The 12,216-nt window shown below is 40.1% G+C and overlaps 1 protein-coding gene across 1 annotated transcript in view; it reads left to right on the top strand.

The window, feature by feature from the left end:
• The window catches only part of TPH2 (tryptophan hydroxylase 2), a 53,044-nt gene that overhangs the window by 31,714 nt on the left and 9,114 nt on the right, over positions 1–12,216 (top strand). The window contains exon 9 of the mRNA XM_014963487.1: positions 11,641–11,736. Within this exon, the coding sequence (XP_014818973.1) occupies positions 11,641–11,736 (96 nt within the window). The remainder of the gene's footprint in view (positions 1–11,640; positions 11,737–12,216) is intronic.

Here is a 12,216-nt window from a genome sequence, read left to right as displayed (position 1 = left end):
CTGCTACACTTATTTTTCTTTGCTTGTAGCACGTACGTGTGAAACTGACTTCGTAAAATGCATTCACGTACAGTCCAGAGCTGTGAGGGTCTCATGCTGCTAAAGCTTTATTTGTGTACCACAGTGTCCCATGGTATGTTAAGTATTCTCAGAGGAATATACAGGTGTCAAAGCAAACTAACAAAGTCAATTTTATAATGCTTCTTGCTTTTTCTGTCGTGTTTGTTCACATACTAAAAGGTGTAAGATTCTGTAACACAGAGTGGTAATGGAGTCTTTGTATGAGACGTGGAGATCCTCCAGCAGCAGCACAGGGGTATTTGGGGACTCGAAGCAGTTCAGCACGTGGCAACTCGTTGCAGCCATGTCTAGGTCTCACTTAGGACCGGGGTGGGGGGTGTCCGTGCCGTGGGTGCACGGGTGGAGGAGTTGGACCTGTGCACCCTGCTGCACTGCCCAGTGCAACTGTGGCTGCCACCCTGCACACCCAGCCCTCCTTTGCAGGCTTGGTGAGCCCATCTGGAGAAGAAAGCCAGGAGATTTTGCTTTCAGGTAGAAACCAAACCAATTCTGTGTGTTGAAGAAAGTCTTAAACCCTGCACTTATCTTTTTATTGTCTGGAATATTTCAGTGAATAATTTTGCTCCTGGAAAGGACATTTATACATGTAGCTACTATGCATAATCCAAATACCATCTTATGGAAAGAGTCTTAAAATTCTTGACTGTACAGAGCTGAAAAGATCCTAACTTAATATTCACAGCTATGCACTAATCTGAATTGTTTTAAATACTGTCTCAAGAACTGAGCATACCGCACATGTTCAGTCTAATTCTCTCACTCATCATGTTGCTAGCTATTTTCTTTGTATGCACAGATAAAAGTATGAAAGTAAGATGAAATATGGCTGGTACCCATAAAGAGCTAACTATGCCTAGGGCTTAATTACTTCATGCTGCAGTTTTGGAAGTAGTTCTTGTACCTGTCGTCATCTTTCTATCAAATGGCATCAAAGTGCTGGATGGAATATGGTCCCATAAATTTTTAATTGTGATATTTTTGGGTGATCTACCATAATGATTTTGCAAGTATAGCTTAATTATATATTTATAGGTCCAACTGACACCACAGAAGGCCAAGGGGAGGTTTGCCGTTGCTTTCAATGATTTTAGGCCCATGGGCTAAATACTACCTTCATTTCCATATATACAGTCTCCTAAAAGTCAATAGGGTTGTACACATGTAAATGAAAGTGGGATTTGTTGCTGTAAAATTAATGTTAATCATTTACTTGCCAAAACCTGTTGTTTAGGAATATAGGTTTCTGCAGAAAAAGAATGATTTTGCAGTCATGTCTCTTTCTCTGTGCAAACCAAGCTCATGTGGTACAGCACACAACAAATTCTGTTAGCTGCCTGATGTTATTATATAAAGGCTTTTTTTAATTTATTGACTATTTTGGAAAGTTAAACCAAATGCTCTAAAACTGAGAACACTGTTGAAGCCAAAGAAAGGCTAACAGGGAAGGGCCTTGTGTCTGTTAATTTTGGTTGGTTTTTTTCCAGCTGTGGCTGAAGCTGTTGCAGTGCAAGGTCAATAGAACATCAACATGATGGTGCAGTTTCAGGTTCAAGCTTGGTCTGGCATTTTGCTTTTGTAACAGCCAAAGCATTAGTTTTGACAAAATAATCTTGTTTCAGTTAATATCTGTAAGCTTTATATTTTCTGTACCTTACAGAGAACTTCTTATAGATCATCATTGTGGCATTGATAAAGATTGTGTCTACTCGTAGTGCTAGATGAAACAGCTTGGACTAGGCTTTTTCAAGACATGCTGGAAAGAGTGGGTACTCCCAGATTATCCTTTTTTTCTCCCATAACCATGTTTTTATTTTTCTAAAAGTTTTTCTTCTCTCTTTTGAGTCGGTAGGCTGTAATTGTTACAATTACATAGTTTGACTATATAAAAGTGGCTAAAATTATAGTTTTAACAAGACATTATAAATTTCTAGAATGTAAACACCTTTATAGGATTAATTTTTCAACTTTGAATAAACATATTCGTTTATGAACAGATCCAAATTATACATCAGCAATGAATTTAGGACCTATACGAGCACAGAAATCTTGCATATCAGCGGGAGGCTGATCACTAGTGACCATTTCAGAATGATCTTCACGTTTGGTAAGTCATTCCTAGACCACAGCCACTGTAAGCTCCTTGGACTTGGGTACAGTGAAGAACTGTGATCTCTCTGCTCACAGGTACTCGCTCATTGTAACTTTTTTCCACCTTGCTGAATACATGTTCATGTGATTTGCTTTGTGTTTACAGATTCCTGGCTGATAACTCAATGGTGACTCAGTTGACTTACTCTGTGGTTATGATAGATTGATTATACATGCCCTCACTGCTGAAAAGCAGGGAGCTACAAGGCGATGCTCAACTGTGCTTGAAAAAGATTTTGTTTGGGGCTGTGAAAAACATCTTCCATTTGGATGTATTTTTAGTCGCAAAATTAATAGATATTTAAAATTCCCTGAGCTACTTTTCTTCTTTGATCTGTCTGTCAGCTTGACATGAATAGAACTTACACTTTTGTGCTGATGCCTACTATCGTTTTTTTTTTTGTAAGGCAGGTTAAGCAAATGCATTAAGAGCCACAAAAGCTTTTGGGAGTCCCTTTGCATTTATGTGATTAAAAGAACATTGAGTTTAAATGCAGTGTTGCTGTTGGAAACTGTGATGTTTGAAAACAAATCTTAGCTATTAAATCAGTTTTCAGTAAAGGGATGCAAGAAGTTAATTTTCTATTTTAAATGCTTAGAAAATTACTGTGGATGCTGTTATTTTTGGAACTAAGTCCTACCTTTTTTCTGCTCCTCAGAAATAAATTTGAAGTGGATATGACTCCAAAGAAACAGTGCATTTGTTCCTTGAAATGAGAATGTAAAAACTCAGCTGGCCAGTTGTCAGTATCTCTTCAGTGTGTTTCTGCCCCCACAATTTCAGGGTTTGCAAAAGTTCTGAGATCCTTCCAGTCCCAGGAGGCTGCTCCCCTTCCTGAAGGTATGACTTATCCCCATTAGCAGATACACTAGAACTTTTTCTGCTGATCATGTACAAAATAACCTCATACCCCTCCTTGGCTAAAATGTCATGGGTGGCTCAGTGACTCTCCTGCATTACTCCCTGCAGTGCAATTGCCATATGCAGTAATTGACCTGGTAATTAGGTGGGACACAGCCTGCTTCAGGGAATGGCATCATGAGGAGCACCACATATGCCTGGTGCCTTCCTCAGGGGAATGCCTGTCAGGGAGGACGTTGTGGGGCCTGTCTCTGGGCTGTCCAAGAAGAGTTATTAAAAAGGCCTTGCTGCCTGCAGTAATTAATTTTGACAGTGGACTGGCATAGGGCGGTGGTTCAGTGAACTCTCTGCTTATAAAATGAGGATTCCTTGTACTGTGATTTGTTGCTGCACCTTTGCTTCTTGTTAATCTCTGGATTTACCTTACCAGTCTATTAAAAGCTTCTCCCAGATAAGTGGCAGAGGCTCTGGTACCAGTACTCTCCTTATGTGGTTTCCTTAGAACGTTGCATCATGTTCAAAAGGTCAGATTCTGCCTGCCCAGCCTGAAGAGATTTTCTTGGTATTTCAGAGAGAGCTGCAACTTTATGCCTTCTATTCTGAGTCTCCTTCTTAGTGTGCTTGCTGGGAAGTGGAAGCTGGTCTTTTTAGAGGAGGGGAAACTATGTTGGACCAGTAGTGGGGTCTACAGGTAATTGTGGGAAATGGGTCCTGAGGGCTGGGCTAGGTTTTTGCACAGATGCTGGCTCTGGGTCCCGGAGGAAGAAAAGTGTCTGAGGTCATTCTTGTGTGTTCTCTGGGTGTTCTTACAAGCAATGCAGTTCACAATTGGAGCAACAGTCCTAGGGTCAATGGGAATGCTGTTGGGTGAAGGACAGCTAAATGATCTCTTGTATATGTATTTGTTCCAGATTCTGATCTCACTTGGGTCATGCCAGCCTGTCAGTGTTCAAGTCCCTGGTCCATTGCTAAAAGAGTCATGCTCTTCAAGCTGTAGCATAAGCCACAGTGCTGAAGGGGCACTTCTGGGGTGCCAGCTCTTGCCTGTGTAATGCATAAAATCAGGGCTGGTCTTGCTTTGGGAGGTTTTCTTAACACAAACTCCTCACTTAAAAGAGCAGTAGGACAATGGCAGAGCCCTAAAAACAGTCCCTGCTTGCAGCCTGTGAATTGTGGAGGATCATGGTGGATCAAGCCTGTCACACGAGGCAGCATAGATTGAAGAGTGTGGTTGGAGAGCAGTGATACATGTTTACTCAAGCTTTTTTCCTTTTTAGTTTGACTTTCAGAGGACTCTTGGACTTCAAGCTAACATGTCAAAGGGCCCGCCTGTGCCTCTTATGTTAACTGTGTGAAATCTCTAGATGGCTGAAATTTGAAGCAACAGCTTGCAAAAGAAATGAGCAAATACTTCAGCTACTGTAGGGACTGCTGAACATGAATTCACATTACATGTTGTAAAATAAAGTGGAAAGGGAATGGCTCATTATTGCACATCATTTGTTCTTAATAACTCTATATGAAATTAATAAACCTTAAAACCCCAGGTTTTAGAAGTTGTTCAAGATAAGAGTCAAATGATAGGGAAGGGGAAATAGTAAGGGTAGAGCATTTGGGGCTTCAGTGCCTTATGTTTAACAAATGATCTAAGCATCAGTTCATAGTTTCATCTCCTTAGCTGCATATTAAGCTTCAGCACTCTTAGTTAATTATGTTGAAAAAACTGGGAGTTCTTTCCCTGCCAGTGTTGAGCAAGTTGAAGCAAGCGTGCTTTTGCGGGATTGATTTTTTGCATCATGTCTGTGACCACTAGCTTTGGTGGAGCGGAATTGCTGCCTGGCCAGGAAACACCAGCCTTTTTGCACAGAAACACTTTCTGCTTAAGCGCTGAGGTTTCTGATTCTGCAGCTCCAAGGATCTCCAAGATTTTCAACTGAAATAAAATGAGAAGGGTGGACAGGTGTCATCTTTGTGCAGAGCAAGCCTAAATTCAGGTTTATTTAGGAGTGATTCAAACACAGAGTGGGATATCCAGTGGCTCCAACTCTGTGGGAAATAACTTCTTTTGGAATGGCAGCAGCAAAAGGATCCCAGGTGTGCTTGGTCCTCCATTTGCTCTGCCTGCTCTTTAGAGTAGCAAGAGGTCCTCCTTCAAGTGGGAACGGGCATTCTCTCAAGAGACACAGAAGGTGTTAATAGGAATGTCCTCCAGATCTTAATCCAGAAAAAGGATGGCATCTGCAAGGTAGGCAACTGTCATACATGCTGTCTTGGCTTGGCTGGGTTCCTCAGCGTTGGAGGAAGAGATTTACCTCCTTACTGATACCACTGGTGCCTTGTGTTGCTTGAGCTACATTTTCTGCTTCTTCATAAACTCAGGGTGATAATTTTATTTTGGTTACCATTAGGACTTTTCTTCAGAAACTCCTGAAAAAAGGAAAGATCTAATTTCAAAGTATTCACAAGGGGTTAAGCCCCACTGTGCTCACTATAGTGCATGCTTTCTCTGAGCATGCCAAGCCTCTTCATTAGAGGCATTTGCATGTAGTGATACCGTGTGCTGTGACTGTCAACAGAAATGTGAAGGCTGGTGCGCGTCTATCCCCGCGTGCTCTAATGAGCGGCACCTCATCTACTCAAACTTCTGTTTATAAAGAGATTGTTCCAAGCATTCACCCTTAGTGAAAGGTCTGAATGCAAAGCAGTCAGATGAGAGGAAAAAAGGAGAATATTGTTAAATAGATACACTTTGAAATCCCCGAAAGGAAACCTCATTTCAGTGAGCCTAAATACATTTCAAAGTGGCAGACTAAACAAAATACTTCAAGAAGGTAACTCTGAAAAATTAAACTTTGTTTTCTTATTTAGATATGCTGTTGGCTGTGAATAGGGTCACTGCCTTTGTTGGAGGTAGGCGAATCATCTATAATGAAAGACTTAGCCATTGAATTTTACTTCGTTTCTGCTTTTGATCTATTCACAAGCTCATCATGAGATTTATTTGTTGTTCAAAAGTCTCCCTGCATTTCTGCTCAATAATGTTCCCACATGAATAGCTGTCAAATAGCTGGGATTGCTTGATGTTTGGACTCCAGCGCTGGGCTGTACTGGCGAGTTGCCTGGGTTACCTGTGTTATATTGGTCTGTTTCTTGTCGTGGAGCATTCTTGATACTACTCAGCAGGCTGTGAATTTTGAATAATGCAGTCAAATGTGAGATGCCAGCTGTTTTCTTTGGTGACTATTGATATCTCTGAGACTGAAAAATAAGCAACTATTCACAAATCTATTTGCACCAGCCCTGAATGAAGAAAGAAAGCACAAACGAAGTCACCGATATCTCTGAATTGATACTTGCAATTTGAGCAACTCTTACGGGGGGAAAGAACACACCTTTACTTCATTAGTTCTTAGGATTAATTTCTAACAATGGGATATTTGAAAGTCTTTCAGATATAACTATCTACTTACAAAATAATTACAACTATATGAGCGCACGAATCTCTAGGTGAATAATTTTAGAGCTAAAATATCAAAGATTTCCTTCTCTTCTAAAGAAACAGGAATTAATCTTTGCATATTGTGAACATATCACACACATCTGAATTGAGTGGTCCATTAAAATATCCTTTGAAATAATAAATCCAGTAGAAAGGATATCAAGGTGTTTTCTTAAGGTTGTTTATTTGGCACTGGTCTTGAAAATATTTATACACATTAGTAATTGTATTATCTTCATTGCAACTAATTTTATTTTTTTATGTATATATATGTGATCGTTTGTGCTGATGTGTATCAGTTTGGGGCTGTAGTCCCATCCCATTAGGAGTTCCTGGAGAGGAACTGAATTACTCAGTCCTTTCTTCTTTCCCCTTGCAAGAGGGAGTACAAGTGATTCAGCTCCTGGCGTGGTTGGTGTTCTCAGGACTCATCCTGACAACATCTTTACAAGGTACTTTTAGAGAACAGATAAAATCTCATGTTATACATCATGCTGAAAATTGCCAAGTGAACACAAATATCAGTCTCTAAGCTGTACCATAAGAAAACTAAGTGAAGTGGAATGGCTTGAAAGGCCTTTTTATGAGCGAGTCAGATTTTGAAGTACTGACTCCTGTGACATTAGCACCCAACACCCTGCACAAGCTCTTTGTACGGGTCCCAGGAGGGAGATTCCCAAATGGAAAATGATGTGATGTGAGGAGTGATTTTCAAAGCCTTAGAAACCAGTCAGATGAGGAGACTTGAGCTTATCAGACTTTTTTTCCTGCCTTTGAAAATTTCTGAACACCCTTGAATAACTTTTTTTTCTTTTTTTATTAGCTGTCATAGCTGTCACTGATTTTTTTTCTTTTTGGTAGTCCAGTTTATAATGCAGGACAGTACCTGCATTGCAGAATAGATCTGAATATGAGGAATATACATTGTGTTTACCATGAAGACCAGTTTTGGAGTTTGCCAGGGCTTGATCTTTTCTGTCAGTTGTAGGACAACTGATGTAACTCTTGCAGTCGCATGTGTACTGGGCCAGAGCACCTGCCCCAGTACCTTCGCTCTGACACTGGCAACTTGCAGACATTTGGAGGACAGTGTGTGTCTAAAGCCATACCGTGGTGATGTTTTCCTAGTATACTGCTTTAGTTGCTAATGTCTTTGGATTTAGGGACTCTGAAGGAGGAGATCTGCTATATTAGTATTTAATAGCCCTTAATAGGATTTTCTTTCGTGGATCTATTTAGTAATTTTTGAACCCATGTAGACAGTGTTTCATGAGCATGACCGTAAAGTATCTTTCATATACTTTGGTTAAATAACTGAATAAATTAAAATGATATCGTACACTGTCTTGTACTCCTGGCATACATTGATGCCTCTTGGCTTAAAAATTATTTTTAATCCTTCATTTGGCCCTTAGATTCTTCTTTTTATTTTGCTGATTTGGCTAATGGAGTGTCATTTTAGTGGAAGGCTCTTCAAGAACTACGGAATTTATACAACACGCAAAGAGACCTTTCCTACTCCAAGAGCCTACATATAGGTTGCAGTAAAGCCACACTTCACTCCAAAGAGGAGGTGGAACTGGAAGTAAAGGGAGAAGGCAGGATATTGCTGTAGCTTGTAGAGGGGCCACAGGCTGGGAAGTGTGCCAGAGACAGGTCCAAGATTTGAAATCAGAACAGGAGAACCCGCAGGCCCCTGTTTGTGCTTGCGTTCACCAGCCCACATGTAACAACAAACTGATAATCAGCTGTTTGCCTTCGGGTGAGAGTTTAAAGCATTTATTCATCTCAGCAGCTATTTCTTTGTCCAGTCATTCCTACTCCAGTGCAATTATCCTGCATATAATACGGAGTACCACAGTCAGTGCAGTTTACTGTACAAAGAGAGGCATATGTTGGCTATTTCTGCGTCTGGTCTATAAAAGGTGTCTCTATGTAGTTAATATACTTAACCTCCTTATCAGTATACCTCGATGTTGGTAGACTGGAGAGCACAGCTTGCCTTAGCCCGCGGAGTCTCATCATGCAGGGAGCCCCCTCTGTCTGTCTGAGGGTGGTGGGGATGGCGTGTTGCTGAACCATGGCCTGAAGATGGCAGCATTGGGTGAGCTATCTCATTTTCTGGGCTCTCTTAAATACAGGAATTGTAGTTGTTGCATATGCCCAATTTATCAAAAAATCAGCTTTTCATTTGAAGGGCTTTTCTTAATGCTGTAGCTTAGTACCGCAAGTTAGCAGTAGGCAGAAGCATTTTATCATCTGGTCATTTTGTATGCATTTTATTTGAGATAGTTATACCGAGAGTGCAAGTCTTATTAATACTGAAGATAGGCTCTCATCAGAAAGTGTTGGCTCATAAATATGGCTTCCTTTTATAATAATAATTATAATAAATTTTCAACTTAAGTGGAAAAAGCTCCCTCTTCTATCCATCGAGGGGAAAGTGAAATCAAGATCTCCCTCTGTCTTGTGAATACTCTACCTCTGGGCAGCCCTCTCCTCTGACAGTGTCAGCTCTCTGCCTTCCTTCCCTCCTCCTCAGGGAATCCCTTAGGGACTGCCAAGTGGGTGTTCTCCTGGGAGCAGCATGACATGGATTTGGTCCTCATTAACCCAAGGAAGGTCTACAGTAAAGGTGTCCCACCCACATATGGGGACCAAGTCATGGCTGCTCTTACAGAATCTGTAACAGGCAGACAGCAGACCCCCTGTTTTTAGCTGTTCTTGGTTTTAAGAACGAAAATGACTGTGATCAGTGTTTTTACAGGAGCCTGGTCCTGCTGTGTATCTGTCGGGATGTTTGTGTTCAGAGCATAAGAACTCCTACCTTATGGGCTCTTTTAAGAGAGTTGAGGGGGGGAGGGAAAATTCAAAGATGTTGGTGGATTTAAGTGTGAAGCTGAGTGGTTTGTTGTGGGTAGTGGCAGCAGGCTCAGAACCAGCACTGTAGCCTCCTGAAGGTTTGTCTGGCAAAATATTTAGACAGGGAAGCTAAGTTTGTACTCTTCTTGGTGGTAAGTTTCTCAGCTTCACTCATTGCTCCTACAGTGATACCTTTGTCATTTTGTGTATCTGACTGTTTGTTCTGAGATGTCTCTTTTGGAAACCAGTTGTCTTAACCTTCCTCTAAGTGGTGACATCAGCTCATTGTTCTAATGAAAAATTGTATGCCAGCTTGGTCTATCCAAGTCAACAGCAAAGCCAGAGGTGGAACTTTGATTTTTTTTTTTTTTTTTTTTTTTTTTTTTTTTTTTTTTTGCAAGCTGTAGTGGGGGAATAAGACGCGTTCCCTGAAGGTCTGATCTAACCCTGGGATCTTCCTGCTTTTCAATGGAGTTATTTTGGGGGTGCTTGAGCATCCTTTGGAGGAGGGATGCAGGGGAAAGAGAGCCCCTCTTTCTCTAATTTTTTGGGAGGGCTTGAATAGCCTGATAAAGGCCATTTTTTTTTTTTTTTTTTTTTTTTTTTTTTTTTTTTTGTGTGTGTGTGTGTTTTGGTTTTTTTGTTTGACAATGTTGTGCTTTCACCTCCCCTTGTGGATATCTGTGCTTTTGACTGCTGTGATGGAATCTGACACTCAAGACATTTGAAGTCAATGCGACCTTTCCTTCTTCCCAGCTGACTTAGCAGGTTTGGATCAGACGCAGGGCTCATATTTTTATTCTTTTTTATTACACCCTTCTACATAGTACCATGCTGCATGAATCACTAGCTCTACAGGAACTTTTATGAGAGGCAGAGAAATGAATCATTTCTCAATTTCTAAACATTTGCTGAACTTAAAAGAGCTGTTAATTTCTGCTCTTTTGCATTTAGTATGATATTCAACTTGGAAGAGTGGGGGTTTTGAGGAGGAAATGGACAAAAAAAACCCCATTGTGTTAGGATCTGTTCTCATTTAGAGAAGCTTACAGTTTAGTACCAAATACGGGGTTGTTTCTTACTGTAAATTAATATTTCCTGCAAAAACATGTAAATCTGTTAGGTTCAGTCAAGTTATGTCCCTTTGCAAAAAAATGAAATTGTCAGATATATATGTGTGTGTGTGTATCACATTATGGCTATTTATGTGCATATATTATGCATGCAGTATTTTTGTATGTTAGAAGTCAACTGCTTAAAACCTTCATATGTAGGTATAGTTACTAGCTTAACGTCACTGTTTGATCTAACATCAGAAAGCAATATTGATGTGTGAAGAAGTGAGTGTCTTTTGCATTTTGTGGACAGTGAGCTGGCTTTCTGTGCTTCTTATGGTCTTCCTGACATATAACTTTGTTGGGTGGATACAGCAAATTTAGGTATGGTGCTGTTAGACTGATTTAGCACAGCTCTTTCACAGTTTCTCATCAGTTTTACAGCTCAGATATGTCACTTGATTGAATGTAGACCTAAAGAACAACTGTAATGGATTGGTCAAGTGAACTCATTTGACTGACTGTAATTTTCTTTCTGTAATTTAAGAAGCCAAGTGGCATGTTGGTTCTTCATTTATGACAGAGTAAAATCTAGTGAAGACTAAAGCCTCGGCTCAAGAAGGCTCTTAAGCACATACAGATAAGTTCATTCTAACTCAAGACAGCACTTAAATATGTGCCAGACTTTAAAGTGGCATCAGCTTGAGCTTACAGCTGAGTGCTCTGAACCAGATCTCAGACATCTTCAGAGGTTCCTAGGCAGGCCGACCAACTACCTTGTAGGATTTTATTTTAAGGCACCTCAGTTGTTTCAGAAAGTTTAAAATATCTCTGCAGATTACTCTCAGCGCATTCGATACCTAAATGAATTTGCTTCTCTGTTCCTAACTGGCCATTCTTGTGAACTGCTTGGATGCCAAAAATAAAAAGCAGAATCTCACGTTTTTGTACAAAGTTCCCTTACTGCAGAACATGACATTTAAAGTACTTAGCAGTAATAACATACTTTATCTGAATTTATATTAAAGACATAAAAGTCTGAAGAAATGGAGCTATCAAGTCAGTATGGTACCAATTGTCATGGCTGAAGTGCCTGTTTGCAGCGACACTATATGTATCTGTATATTTTACAGTGCTATTTTTTTACGATTGAATTTGGCCTTTGCAAGCAAGAAGGACAACTACGTGCTTATGGGGCAGGACTTCTGTCTTCTATTGGCGAATTAAAGGTATGTACCCTTAAAGCAGAATCAACTTTCTTTTAATCTTAACATAGTAATAGTTGGATGTAAATATATTGACTTACAAATAACAGTTAAAGTTCTCAAAAGAAAAAGCTTACTTTAAAAATGTGCTATTGACTTAAAAGCTGTGTTCAAAATACCAGCTGGCGCTTGAAGCATGAAATGGATTCGTAAGGACTGAAGTACCAAAGCAACCATAAACTACAAAACTTATTTCTGTTTGAATGCTAGACTTGAAATACATGCCTATGTGACAGTACATAGAGCCTTATTCTTATAGAGGTGAAATTGTTTAACCTTGCACAATGTGAGTAGTTGTAGTGGATCACTTATTGCCTCTTTTTATGTCTAGAAAACATAGGAACAAGCAAAAGGTATTTTGTAACAAGTGTAGTATTTTGGGACATAATACATTTCTCTGTTGGCAAGATGGGAGGGAAGGGGAAAGGGAGGGAAGAGTATTAT

Source organism: Calidris pugnax, unplaced genomic scaffold, assembly GCF_001431845.1.
Source record: "Calidris pugnax isolate Ruff unplaced genomic scaffold, ASM143184v1 scaffold44, whole genome shotgun sequence".
Taxonomy (NCBI): Eukaryota; Metazoa; Chordata; class Aves; order Charadriiformes; family Scolopacidae; genus Calidris; species Calidris pugnax.
This window is presented reverse-complemented; position numbering and strand designations above follow the sequence as displayed.